The 14,926-nt window shown below is 42.5% G+C and overlaps 1 protein-coding gene across 3 annotated transcripts in view; it reads left to right on the forward strand.

Moving 5' to 3' along the window:
- The window catches only part of CNOT10 (CCR4-NOT transcription complex subunit 10), a 192,788-nt gene that overhangs the window by 4,113 nt on the left and 173,749 nt on the right, over nucleotides 1–14,926 (forward strand). For 2 of the 3 annotated variants that reach the window (XM_077491467.1, XM_077491468.1), the window contains exons 2-4: nucleotides 2,883–2,977; nucleotides 5,457–5,551; nucleotides 6,908–7,069. In XM_077491467.1, the coding sequence (XP_077347593.1) occupies nucleotides 2,956–2,977; nucleotides 5,457–5,551; nucleotides 6,908–7,069 (279 nt within the window). In that variant the 5' untranslated portion in view covers nucleotides 2,883–2,955. Of the gene's footprint in view, nucleotides 1–2,882; nucleotides 2,978–5,456; nucleotides 5,552–6,907; nucleotides 7,070–14,926 lie in introns of those variants that run through there. The other variant, XM_077491469.1, reaches the window with a different exon arrangement.

Raw genomic sequence — 14,926 nt, forward strand, 5'->3', positions numbered from 1 at the left:
CGTTGCCGCCCCACCCCCCCCCCCCCCCCCCCCCCCGGTCTCCAAGTCATTGCCCATAGCTCTTAGAGGGACATTTTATTTATTTTTTTCAAATTACAATTTTTTTTTTCAATTGCATTTTAGTGTAAATATGAGATCTGAGGTCTCTCTGACCCCAGATCTCATATTTAAGAGGACCTGTCATGCTTTTTCTATTACAAGGGATTTTTACATTCCTTGTAATAAGAATAAAAGTGACACAATTTTTTTTTTAAAAGAACAGTGGAAAAAAAAAAAAGTTAAAATAAGCAGAAAAAATAATAATTTTTAAACGCGCCCTGTCCTGCCCGCATATAAAATCGGTGTTCGAACCACACATAGGAGGTAGCGCCGTGATCGGTAGAGCGAGAGCAATAATTCTAGCCCCAGACCTCCTCTGTAACTCAAAACGTGCAACCTGTAGAATTTTTTTTAAACGTCCCCTATGGAGATTTTAAAGGGTAAAAGTTTGTCGCCATTCCATGAGCGGGTGCAATTTTGAAGCGTGACATGTTGGGTATCAATTTACTCGGCGTAACATTATCTTTCACAATATAAAAAATAATTGGGCTAACTTTACTGTTGTCTTATTTTTTTATTAACTAAATTATTTTTCCCAACAAAAGTGCGCTTGTAAGTCCGCTGCACAAATACGGTGTGACAGACAGTATTGCAACAACCACCATTTTATTCTCTAGGGTGTTAGAATAAAAAATATATATAATGTTTAGGGGGTTCTAAATAAAGGGAAGAAGAGGCAGGTAATATAAAACAGGCAGAGGAAGCTTCATTAGTATTGCTGGTTTGTCATACCAACGGCGACCACAAGAGGGCGCCAGATTCCATAAGGAATCATAGGACCGCAGAAGGCCTCAAAGCCGCGGCCTAAATTTTCGGCCGCCGGCGGAACGGCCCGACGCGATCACATTGGGGGGGTCCACAGAGACAGGATACCCCCAGCTGTGCTGCCCCAGGCGCGAGGTCGCTATTTCTAGTCGCCAATGCGACCTGGCGCCCGGGTTTTGTCGAGCCCTGATATATACGGCCCCACTGGTAAATGCCCACTTCCCTGAGGCCACAAATATGTGTACTGTTGGGAGGGGGTTAAAGAAAATTTTTAAAATAAAAAAAGTTCTACTCCCCTGCTTTTGTGCAGTGATGTTGCACAGAGTTGCCCCTTTTATCTCTCTTTTTGGCAATCCCCCACCTTCTTCCAGTGGGTTCCCATTTGACATGCCAAATGTGCCATTGGGTTAGGACTCCTTAAAGCAGAAGTGTGGAATATTATTTGGACACTTTAAAGAGGAATTTCTACTTTAATTTGGACAGTTGTGTCTGAAATGTACCTTTAGATCCTGGCAGATGGCTTGAGCATTAATGCTTCCTCTAAAAGGGAGCGTATGGTTCATCCCCTCTATCAGAATCACGATGTTCTGACCAAATGCATCATGCTGATTGAGCTGGAATTACAGCACAGTGCACATTGGTAGAAATGGGACTAGCAATGACTATTAAAGTGGATGTAAACCCGATATTTTTATTTTTTTATATGTCATAATGTAGAGTATATGATTTCCTATCATTTGAGCCCAATCTTGCCACAAAGTTAATCCAGCTCTGAGCAATCTTCTTTTATTGTTCAGTGAGATAAATCTTGACAGATAAAAACTTTGTCAAATCCTCCCCCTTGCTGTGAGTGACAGGTGATTTACATATCTCATGCACTAGCCTAAGAGACATGCATTATTTTTTAATTCCCTCCCACTCCTTTCTTCTGCTGCTCTGCAAGGATTGGCTGTTCCACGCCTCAGCATGATTGGGCATGCTGAAGTCATGTGGGAACTTTTCTGGGTTTTGACTAGATGTTAGTGATCATAGAAGAAGTTCAGTGTAAGAAATACACAGGAGAAAATGCATGTTGATAAGGGGAGTGTAGAGGTGGGCGGGGAGTCTACTGACTTCACAACTCCACCCATTGAGCCCTGGAAAACAGACCCACCCACAAAATCTGCAGTTTTTCGGGGACTCATAGCAGACGGGGAGGAGACATTTGGCCGATAAGTATACATGCAGGAGGCGTGTATATCCTTCTACATAACCAATATTGCAGTAGTTTAGAAAGGATGAGAGTGGGTTTACATCCACTTTAAGCTCTTCGCTGTCAATCCAATTTCTCGGCATGCCTGTGCTCTGCCCATGGGCTAATTCAACAAACATGCCTGTATGAAATGAGTGCCAGATTGAATCATGGAAGATAAAAATTCTCATAGCCGCTTGCCGAGATTTACGAAATCATGTGCTAGCATTTGCTAACTCCCCCCCCCCCCCCCCCCCCCATAGCAATATCTGGCCTATTCTTTATAGGTACATAAACTTTAATGTCCAGATTGGCCTGATTCCCCAAAACTCAGGTTGTTATGTAGAGAAATATCTAGACCTACTGTGGTTACGCTGTGGCTGCCCTTTCCTTCTCCCATAAAAACCTCCGGTTTTTCCTTGTGTGATGGGGTGCTTTTTAATGTAAGCAATGTGACTTATCACCCTCTTATAGTATGCTATACAGCCTAATCAACACAGCTTGGAGGGGGAAGTGGCATAAGGAGCCAATCAGCTGTGTATGTTAATACATTCACAGGGCGGAGAAGGAACCTGTAAGTAAATGTAAAACTGCAGCAGAGAATGATGAGGTCTCCTTCCATGATAAATAGGTTTGTGCTTTATGACAGAGTTGTTTAGAGTCAATAGACAGAAATCCACTTCTTTTGGCATGTAAACTGATCTCCTAAATGTATTTAATCTGTGCCCACAGTTCAGCTTTAGTATGGCTTTGTGTGTTTTTAATTTCTTACTTTTGTTTTATGTAGGAAAAGACACATTTCTATGTTGTTCTAAATTCTCAGGACAATCCAAGACCTGTTTTCCTGAAAAATCTTCAGAATGGCTGCAGATAAAGCAGGAGGTAAAGCTTTTTTTGTAGAAATTACGTTATTTATTTCTCCTAAATTGTTTTCTTTGAAACTTCTTGTATCAATGTTAATAAAGAATAGTTGCAATTGCAAGATTTTATATATTAACCCCCTCCCTTGTTCTATTCTCTGTGCTCAGGGTGTTTCAAACAAATCTCTAAGACTCAAACATTCTGAAACTATGATCCAATACAATACACACTAAACAATACACTCTAGGTCTTATGATCTATTTTTGTTGCCTTCTTTTCATTGTTCAGTTTAAATTCATGTTGTCTCAAAGCCAAATACCGGATAGTTTGCTGTAGCACTGTGACTCTTATGGTGTATGCTAGCCTGGGGAGATTGTGTTCATGCCTAGTAGATATGGAGCTGTTCACCTTCACTACCCTGGTGTGCAGTCTAGAAATCTAGCAACGTTTATTAGAGGTCTCTTATAAGGTATTTTCTTTGTGAAATAGCCCCTTTATAGTTTAACTACTTGCCGCCCATGCTATAGCCAAAAGACGGCTACATCGAGGGCCTTAGTTGCTGGGAGGGCGTTCTCCTGTGCATGAGCTGCCTGCGCGATCCCCACTGATCACAGATCGGAGATCCCAGCCCCTTACCACGTGATCAGCCAATGACAGCTGATTATATTTTGTAAACAGAAGATCAGTAATCCGTGTTTATTTTTATTTTTTTTCCTTCACGCTGTCAGCCATCACCGGCTTCTGTCAGGGGGACATCGGTGCCTCATCAGTACCCACCAGTGCCACCTTATCAGTGGATCCTCATCAGCGCACATCAATGAAGGAGAAAAATTACCTGCTTTCAAAATTTTATAACAAACTATGAAATGTTTTTATTTATCTTTTTTTCAAGATTTGCTGTCCCCCAAAACAAAGCTCTATTTGTGTGTGTGTGTGTGTGTGTGTGTGTGTGTGTGTGTAAAATATAAAAACAATTCATGTTGTACTGTGTTGCATGACCACGCACTTGTCATTCAAAGAGTGAGCACTGAGAGCTGAAAATTGGTCTGGGCAGGAAGGGTGTTTAAGTGTCCAGCAGTCAAGTGGTTAAACCACTTTCTGATTGTATGAATTAAAGAGAATCTTTGAGAAGAATACCAAAAATCTTGCATCACATGGGACTTTTAGGCACACTGCTTCAAAGATGCGGCTAGCAGGTCTTTTTTTACCGCCCTGCCAGCGCACCGCTCCAGTGTGAAAGCCCTCGGGCTTTCACATTGGAGACAAAGCAGCGGCTGTTTCAGGGCACTTTGCAAGCGCTATTTTTAGCGCTGTAGCGCCTGCAAAGCACCCAAGTGTGAAAGGGGTCTAAGGGTGCTAGCCATATCAACACACACATCTTTTAAAAGATACTTTTTTTTCCAGCATGTATCATTCAATTAAATACATTACTGTAACTAAGATAAGTGGTAGTCAGATCAACACATCTTGTAAGAACTATTTGTACAATTATGTGAATACTTTCACATGTCCAGATGGAAATTTTGTCATAAATATATATTATCCAATGCAGTCAGCAATGCGTTTTGCGATGCGTGTCATCTGGAAAATGCACTGTATAATGAAGATGTGTTGCACCCACTGAAAATGCATCTCTCTTGTTCATTATGTAGTACATCTTCTTCCTGATTAAGGATGAGCTCAGGCGTGTTCGCAAACAGCACGTGTGGAGCCCACCAGGAAGTTGGCACTGCACAGCGCTAATCACAGGCAGTGAGACATTGTCCCGATGCGCCTATGATTGGCGCTGAGCAGTGCTGACTCCTGGCAGGCTCTATATGTACTGTTTGCAAACTCGTGTGAGCTCATCCTTATTCCTGATGAAGCTCTTCACAAAAGGCTTTGAATAAACTACTGAATAATTGAATTAAATAATGTATGTTTGTAACAATTTTCTATCTGGTCATGTGAAAGTGATGTATTCACATATTGTATAAATAGTTCTTACAAGATGTGTTGATGTGACAACCAATTATCTTTTTTATAGTAATATATTTATGATACGTGTTGATAAATTTAACAAGTTTCTTAGCAACTTGTGTGTTTTATATAGCTGGCACCCTAAAAGTCCCATGTTGCATGTGATAAAAAAAAAAATAAATTAAATTAAATTTTTTTATTTTTTGTCTGTTAATTGGGGATTTTGTATCCAAGTGACCTCCTATCAGTCTCTCTCTGTGATTAGAATCTGAGAAAACAGAAATATAGAAACGGTCACTGCTGACTTGTTTCTGTGGGTGGATACTCGAAGATTGTCATTATGATCCTGGATTCACTGCTTGGTGAGTCCTTGATCCATAACAAGCATGTACTTCGGAAGGGTGAAGGAAAATTTAAATTCTAGGCCTTAGAAACAAGTAGACATCGGTTTCCTTTAAATTATTGACTCCAGGTAGAGGTTATCTTAGAAATGTGATAGAATTTACTGTTAAATAAAAAGTAACTTTTTTTTTGTTCATAGAGCAAAATACTGAAAAGCATGAGGGATCTACTAATTGTTCTGGAATCTCTGACCAAGAAAAAGAGTTGTCCAAGTCTTCTTTCCAAGCATTCACGGTAACTGAAATGTTCTATTCCTGATTAGCATCATACTTGTTTGATGAGAAGGCATTCATTAACCTGCTGCTTGTGAAGGAAAGCCATAGGAATTTGTGTATTCATGTGAAGTTTAAAAAAAAATGTCGCCCAAGAGTAGACGTCCGAAGATGCCTGCTGTTACCTTTTTTGTTTCTTAAGGAAATCTCTTCCATATGGCTCTCTTTGAGTAGTAAAATCACTTTTGACGATTTGCAACAGCGCTGTAAAACCCATAGGTCAATTTTTCAGCGCATTTAAGGTCCAGTTGTGGTGTGTTTCAATAGAAGTGAATGGAGGCAGTTGAAAAATGTCAACGCTTGCTAATCTCTGCGAGCAGCGTTATTTTTTCCTCACAACAAGGGCCCTTACAGTTGTCTTAAGTTTAAAGTAAGACCCTAGTTTAAAAAAAAAATGTGAAATTAGTTTTACATTTACTGGTCTCTTAACCCTTTCACTGCCATTACCATGTCTACTTCTAGTTCTGTTGTCCATACATCACTTGGATTTTGCTCTAAAGCTAAAAAAAAAAAACTGGGTTTGCAGACATTGCAGTGACAGATATTAATCCTCATCTGTATAGGCTTGAATCTTAAAAATCCATGAGTATCATTTAGGAATAGACCAATATTGTTTTTGGTGCTGATACGATAGTGATATTTCGACCACCTCTCAGGCCGATTTTTCTGTACATGTAAAATTTTTATTTTACGCTGTCCTTTTTAAATTTTTATTTTTATATTTTTTTTTTTAACTTTTTTTTTTATTAATTTTTTTTCACGGTTATTACTGTCATAAGGAATGTAAACATCCCTTGTAACAGTAATAGGCAGTGACAGGTACTCTTTATGGAGGGATCAGTTCCCAAACCCCCTCCTCTGCACTTGAAAATATTCAAAACGTCAAGATGAGCGTTTTTGAATACTTTCTATTCTTTTAAAACTGGCGCCTTTTAAGATGCCAGTAATCCAGGAAGTGATGTCATGACATCGCTTCTGGTTACTAGATCCAAGCGTTGGCTTTGTTCGAGCTTTTAGCCGGCGGACATGCTGGCTGGTTGCTCTGGCCTCCCGGTGGGACAGGAGACCCCAGGCAATCGGAGGGGGGGGAGTTGGTGGGGACGGTGGACGTCTCCTCCCACTGCTTGTAATAACAGCCGAGCGGCTGCTGAGCCGCATTAGTTATTGACGATCCTTAGTATCATTGTCAGTATTAATCATTGTTCGTAATAATGGTAACATTGGGAATCATTGTATGTTATAATGCATATGAAATACCTTTTTAGATTTTGAAAGACTTTTTTCTAAGTGTGTTTTTCATATAGTTTCTCTTCATCAGGCAGGGAATTATCAGGCATGTCTTCAGCACCTTGGAGAACTGAAAGAAATTAATAAAGATGACTACAAAATAATGTTGAATATGGCAGTTTCAGAGTTTTATAAAAGTGGCCAGTGTACTACAGACACTTTGAAACAAACACTGAACCAATTAAGAAATGAGGTAATTTACTTTTTTCTTTTTTTTTTTTATAATGTGGAAATGAAAATGTACATAATGGCTTCCTGTTGAGCTAAATTGCTGTTTGATGCTGAAGGTTCTGTATTCCCAGACACTGTGTGCAGTATTGGTAGCACAGCAATTTATGTTCTCAAATATTTTGTTTAATAAAAAAAGGTGCTAAGGCTAGCTATATATTACACAATTATACAATTTTCTTGTTCAATGTTCTTTAGATTTACCTTCAACTATGTAGTACAAGGGCATGCCTGAATATACAAATTTCCTTACACTTTCAATTTGTATGTAATTATGGCCAGCCTTGCACTGAGTAAGGAGGACTTTGTAACATCTTCCTAAATTGCTAAAATGTAGAGATAATAAAAAATCTGCCCTTCAGTATTTTTTGGGGGTTTAGAACACCCCATCTTGCCTTGACAAAATAGCTTTTTATTTTTTTTACAGTGGTGTGGTTTTTTTTTTTTTTTTTTTTTTTTTTCTTTCTTCTGCTTCATCTTTTATAGACAGTACTCCAATTTTTGTTTGATTGCTCACCTGTTTAATGTGCAATTTTATACTCTTGCTTTTCCAGTTTAATCACTAAATAACATACTGACACTCCTTCATGTTCTCTTTCTAGTAGTTCTTTTGAAAAACAGATTTCCTTTTAATACGTTCTATTACTGGATAATCTATAAATATATCATTATAGCAAGGCAGCTGTCCTTGCTTATTAAATATGCAGTCTCAGTGTCTCGGAAGGCACTGTAATGGAACTTCACATTTTGTATTTCTCAAAGTAAGTCTGTACTCACAAACGGACTTAAAACAGACTTGACTGATTCCCCCCCCCCCCCCCCCCAACACACACGCACACGCACACACGCACTTACACTTGCAGGTTTGGTTCACACCTATGCAGTTTGCTTTTGATCCATTTTTGCACATGTGTTTTTATGCTATTTTATGCATTTTTGCATTTGTTTGGGCAGAAATAATTTATTTAAAACGCAAAATGCATCAACTCACTACATGCATTTTTTTTTTTCTGCATCTCTATTTAAGACTTGAACCAAAAACACTGTTGTGTTTACAAAAGTCCCTGGCCCTTTCTAAAAATGCAACGGCTAGATAGATAGATGTGAACGTGTCCCATAGGAAACTATGTTAAATGGACCGTATAGTGCATTTCTGCAGAAAGCATCAAAAAAACAAAACGCATAAGTAGCCCTTCACACCAGGCCTAAATTACACGTTCACACTACAAAAAACACCTGGATGCATTGCAGGTGCGTTTCTGCAATCACATTTTAACGCATTTTTGGTGCATTCCAGATGTTTTTTTTTCCTCTGTACTGGGGTCCGGTGCATTTTTAATGCCCCTTTATTTTTTATGCTTTTTACCATGCTCCAGTACAGTTCTGTGCAGGAAAGAAGCAGCATGTTGTACTCATTTATTTCTGGAACGCACTTCACTGTAGTGAACTATGCTATTGGAGCCCATATACCGTAATCTACTTTCCCAAGTTGTCTTCCAGGACGGCTTACAGAGAGATAAGCTCCTCCCACCTAGCACAGGAAACTAATGATCCACATTATAAAAGACAGCCCGCAGGCAGTAGTCCCTCAGTATTTGTGTTTCCTCTGGCGAGACAGGAATTCTGAAGATTTTTTATTTTTATTTTTTCTCTGGCGTTCGTGCCAGGTGACAGGGTCCTCCCGGCTACAGCATCCTAGAGCAGGGACAGTAAACCTGCAGAGGCAGGTAGCTCGGCTTTCTCGGGCTGCCCTGGAAAGAGAGTCTTGAATTTTTACTCCAGGGGACCCCCTCTCTCCACAGGAGTCTGGGCGGCAGCATGCCTGTAGAGTCAGGTACACTGGCAGTGTGGGATTTTGACTCGGGAGTCTTTCGGGGGATAGTGCTGACTTATGGTGTACCTGAAAGCAGAGCAGAGGAAGTAGTGTGGCAGCCTTTTTTTGGTAGCAAACACTGACTCGGTGGACAGGGCTACAAGCTCCATGCACTGTTCCAGGGGAGGTGTCTGATCCACAGCGCCAGACCGGGATCCTCACTGCTTGGCCTTTCAGGGCTACAGAGAAGATGGTGGAAGTCATTTTGTCCTGTACTGGTAAATCACCAGGGAGGAGACACTAAGCAGGGAAGCAGGTCTAGAACACCTGTAGACTCTTGGGTAAGAAAGAGGCAAATGGGGGTTCCTCTTTTCTTGCTCCCTGGTCACCAGGGGTTTTGAGATGTTTCTCTGTACTATCCACAGACAAACAGGGCTGGTCTGGGGAGTCTGGCTGTGTGCGTATCCCTTATTTTGTTTTTCCCCCCTACTAGTGGTGGGGCTTCATTTGGGTCTCCCTAGGTGGATGGGTGCTGGTCATAGGGTGATCGTCTGCACCTTGTCTCTTCTGTAAAAGGTTCATTCTGCCTTGTCCTCTCCCTCTAGGACAGAGGATGGGAGCAAAAGAGGAACCACTTAGGAGACTGATGCACAGCCTGCAAGTTCGGGTTATCTACTGCCTGGATACCAGCTCCAGCGCTGCAGCGCTCTTTGAAATGGTGTCAAGATTAAGGGATTCCTAAAGAGCAATGGAAAAAGAAATAACAAACTTTTTTTTTTTTTCCTTGATTTTCAAGAAGGCTCTTTCTCTGCCAGAGGAGAAGCAGCTGAGGCTCAAGGGGAGCCCTCCCTTACTCACATTTGGTCAGACACCATATCCTCTGTTGATGGCTAAAATCCTGATGTTTGCTGCTGACTAATATGGATGGATCATGGTCGCTGGCTTTGCCAAATCTTTGGAGTACTGCATGGCTGGAGCAGAGTCATCCAGAGTACCTGACTACCTCCAGATGGGGGGGGGTGGCACATGTCTGCAGAGGCAGGTAAACTATGTTGGTAAGCCAGGACAGTATGCAGCCTGCTATGCTTCAGGTCCCCTTGAATGGACAACTATAGGGTGGTTTTGTGAGTATTCCCTGGTGCCATCATCAACAGACACCAGGGAGGGAGCACATTTAGGGAAGCAGTAGGCGGGCCTCGAACTTCCCAGAAGTATTACTGCAGACTCCATCTGATTTGCAAAGCTACACCATGTACTCTGGTTCCACCATGGCACCTGCTTTAATTTTGGTAGATGGCCACAAGGTGGTTACCTTTAGGAAGATGTCCTCTTTGGGTACTGGTTGCTGTGGGTGTTTGCATACCTCCTACAAACACAGGGTGAATGTGCTTTGTGTTTCTGTCCACCATTAATGTGGTAATTTGGAGGCAGAGGCCCTAATGCCTACAATCTGCAGAGCTGGGCTGGCAATCTCAGAGATCAGCAGAAGCTGCAACCCGTTAACTCCTTCCTACACTTAAGTCACGTTTGCATGTGCAGGGCTCCTGAGGTCTGCTTACTTTGTTTACCATGAATTACACTCTTTGTTTTCACCAATTAAGCCACAGCTAGTGGGGTCTGCTGTAGTTTAATCAGGATTTTTTTTTGTACTGGAATTTGGGCAGTAACCCACCCCTAGGCAGGACTAGAAAAATAGATTATAGATCCTGCAACAGTCAATTGACAGTCTCCTGGACGTAACCTCGCCTCGTCGCCGGTGTTTAAGGTGTTGGTCACGAGTAAAGCTGTGCTGAGCTCCACTGGAGCAATCCTTGCTAGGGCTGGCTATGCAGACTGATCTTCAGTGTGTCTAATCTTGGCTGTGTTGAATGGTACCCGGGCCTCGTATCCGAAGAAACATGGTTTTTGCCTGTGAATGCTCTCCTTTGGGAAACCGGATCCTAGGATGCAGTACTTTTTGGTATTAAGGCTTTAAAGTTTTTACTGCCAGGGTGCTATTGCGGGTCCAGGATTTAGGATCCCCAGCTCCTGAAGATTTAACAGAGCCCACAGTGAAGGGTGAAAATTGAGTCTGTTGGTTTACCACAGAAAACCCTGCGTTTTTCGAAGAAATTTTTAAAACATTTCTTATGAAATTTCTCCTTTTTAAATTTAGTAAATGCTGTCATGCCTATATGTCACCACTAGGGGCTGTATTGCGTACTTGCATCTCATGCTTCTCAGAGCTATGCTGTCTTGAAGCAGATGCTTCTTTCTCCAGCCGAACGACAGACCTCTGGTAAGTCTGGCGGGGGGGGGGGGGTTCTCTCTCTCCACAGACGCCCCCCTCATGTCGAAATTTTTTTCCCTCTTCTTTGGGGAAGGAAGCGTTTGATGTTTTTTTTTTCCTTTTTAAAAAAAAAAAAAAAAAATGCAACGGCGGGAGCAGCAGTCCGGCGCGGGAGGGTTTGTTTTTGAAAGAACTTCCATTTATATTTTGTAAAACTATGGAGGGACACGAGCAAAAGTGGCATTTAAGATTTGGTGACACAGATTTTTTCCTCTGACACGTTTACTGCTGCATCAGGCTGAGCCTTAATAGCGGTGTTGAAGCTGAACTATTGGTCAAGCAGTGCATGTGATTTCTTCTGATGGTACCTCTGCTTTGTGCATCCGGCTAAGGTCAGAAGGATGGTTAACACACCCCCAGAAATAGAGCTAAAGGAGTCCCCCCCCCCCCCCCCCCATCCCTGTCCCCCAGCTCTGGTAAGCCTACTCATCTCTACAGATAGCATCCTCCCCTGAGAAGGAGTGACTGGTTAGAGTGAGCCTCAGGGGCATGAAATGTTTACAATTGTTTTCAATACTGCAGCCTCTGTGTATTAGTCGCACCCCCCCCCAGCCATGATGGGTTTAAAAAAATAAAATAAAAAAAAAAAATAAAAAAAAAGTTAATCACAGCTAATCGCACAGGTTCTTTTTCATTGCACAGGACCTCAAATGGGGGAACTAAGGTCGGGAGAAGACAAATCCACTCAGGGGACTGGTGAGGCTGATGACTCCTCTTCTGAGGTGTCAAATGTTGGTCCACTCCACATTTATGCTCCCTAACTGAGTGTTTGGGTTCGTTAAAGCCTTCTCAGACTGTGCATGCTTTTTCCTGTCCATTTATTGTTGGAAAAACCTTTTTTGTCTCTGAGAAGATCTCCCAGATAAATGTTATTTTCCTCCTAAGAAAGTTTTTACACTTTATCCTATGGTGGAGGAAATGCACGGAGTACTGTATACTTGCAATTAACGCAGTATATCCTCTGTCAATAAGAGCTGTTATTTGGCAGACAATACTCAAATGCTTAGGCATCCAATGAATAAAGTTGGAATTCCTGTTAAAAAAACAAAACAAAAAAAAACACTTTTTTTTTCTCTGGCAGATTGAGCAGCCTGGCTGACAGTAATTGCTTAATTGTTGTGAGGCCAGTTTAACAGGTGTTCTAGGTATCCTGCTCAGCAGGCCCAGAATCCTGGCAGCTTTATGCTTGCAATAATTGCTTGTGAGTTCATTTTGTAGAACCTCCACAAGGTCCTCATGCAGGTGCTGGCTTATATACTAGCCAAATTCCCTACTGCTGAGATGCCTATGGCGGTTTGTACCTGTATAGTAGATCCCCTAGGAATACCAGGTGCTATAAACAGTTCTGTGCACATTGTTGCTAAACACAAACAGCTAAACGCATGAGTGCAGGAACGCAAATCAGCGGCGGATTAACTTCCGTTCACCATGCAGAAACTCCTGGCTAGTCTTCCTTTTGCAGTAGAACAGCTATTTGAGGATGTTTGGACAATTCATCCAAAGAAATTCTAGTGGGAAAAGTACACCCTTTTTTTTTTTTTTTTTTTTTTTTTTTTTTTTTTCTCCATTTAAGTAAAGGAGTAAATATATTTTAATTTTTTAAAGCTCCTTCTTTTTGTGCCAGGGAAATTGGCCTCCAGGTTTCCACCATCAGGTTGAATAGGTAATCCTCAGAGTTAACCCTAAGGGACAAAAATAGGTCTTGGGAGGAGGAAAACCTACAAGATACTGTAGCCAACCTCCTTATCAGGAGGTGCCCGTTAGCTCAATAGGGGGAATTCTTCTGCAGTTCTCATGGATCTGACAGGAAGATGAATGGGGGACTTTCTCAATAGCTCCAATCTGGAGTTCCAAGAGTTCCCGTCTTGTTTTTTTTCTCAGATCAAACAATCCTAAGGATGCAGAGAAAAAGAAGTCTTTCTCTCCGCATGGAATTTATCCATTCAGTAGTCTCCTTCCTACAAGGGCGTCTATCGACATCAAGGATGCTTATCTCCATGTGCCGTTCTTCACCGATCATGAGAAATGTCTACGCTTCGAGGTAGAAAATCCTTAATTTCCAGTTTGTAGCTTTACCTTTACCAGGCTAGCTACTGCACCCCGAGTGTGTATAGATACCCTGGACCCTCCTTTAGTCAGGTTGAGGGCTCAAAGTATAATGATACTAGCCTACTTAGATGATCTACTCTTGATAGGTCAATCGGTAGCCTGTTTAAACCAAGGTCTGGTTACCGCAGTCAGCTACCTGGAATACTTGGGTTGGATCCTCAACCTAGTAAGATTAAAAACATCAAGGAGATTGCAGTACTTAAGGCTGATCATGGATACAGTCCACTAAAGGATATTTTTACCCCAGGAAAGAATTGGTTCCTTAAGCCGCGTACACACGTAGCGGTATGTCCGACGTACTTAGTCTGGCGGACTTTCCGAACGGGCTACTTGCCCACACACGGCACTTTTTGAGCGGACTAATACGGCGTACTAAGTCCGCCGTACTATCCGCCCTACTTTTGAAATGAACGGACTCGCCCACACACGGGGAGGAAAGTCCGCTCATTTCGAGCGTGTCTCCAGGTAGGCGGGGCCCGCGAAGGAGACGTCGCTGGCCCCGCCGCCTGGTATGGACTTAAAGGGGAACCCCAACGCCGAAAAAAATCGGCGTAGGGGCCCCCCCAAGTCCAAAAGTACAAAAAAACACAACACACGAGATAAAAAAATACTTTATTGCACAGCTCCGGGGGTCTTCTCGCCGGACTCCTCCGCTATCTTCTTGTAGCTCTTTTGCTAGCGGAGGAGTCCGGCTTTCTTCCTCTCCGCCGGCCTCTTCTTCCGACTTCGGGGGTCTTGTCCCCCTCTTCGGTTCTTCTGCCGGGCCACCGCGCCTTCTTATAGCTCTTTTACAGGCGGTGGCCCGGTCTTCTTCCTCTTCCTCTTCTTCCTCCTCTTCCTCCTCTTCCTCTTCCTCTCCAGCCGCAATGCCAGGGACGCGCTGCCACTTATATAGGGATAAGGGGCGGAGTCACATGGTGACCCCGCCCCCTTACGATGTCACAGTCCAGCCCAGTCAAAATGAGTGGACTTTTCTCCGGGCGGAAAAAGTCCCCTCATTTCAAAAGTACGGCGGACTGGCATACACACGGCCGGATTGTCCGCCGAAATGCGAGTCCGGCGGGAAGATTGGAGTGCAACACGGCATTCTAAGTCCGCCATACTTTCGGGTCAAAAAAGTATGCCGGAGGCCACACACGGGGGGGATTGTTTGCCGGACTTTTCCACCGGATTGTTTGATCGTGTGTACGCGGCATTAAAGGAACTGATTCGGTGGGTCAAAACAAAGAAGAATCCTTCTATTTATCTTTGCATGTGTTTATTAGGAAAGTCGGTGGCTTCTTCGAGGCTGTTCCTTATGCGCGGTTCCATTCAAGATTGCTGCAAAACAGTATCCTGTCAACTTGGAACAAGACGATCCAAACTCTGGACTTCCCATTTATCTGCCAAAGTACATCAGAGCCTCAATTGATGGTTGATATCCAAGAATCTTCAAAAATGAAGATCCTTTCTACCAGTTACCTGGAAAGTGGTAACAGATGCCAGCCCTTTGGCTGGGCAGCAGTCCTGGAAGAAGTGTCTGTCCAAGGGAAATGGTCCAGATCAGAGATGACCTTGCCTATCAATATTCT

This window comes from Lithobates pipiens, unplaced genomic scaffold (assembly GCF_037356315.1).
Source record: "Lithobates pipiens isolate NorthernLeopardFrog02 unplaced genomic scaffold, aLitPip1_a1.2 Scaffold_19, whole genome shotgun sequence".
NCBI lineage: Eukaryota > Metazoa > Chordata > Amphibia > Anura > Ranidae > Lithobates > Lithobates pipiens.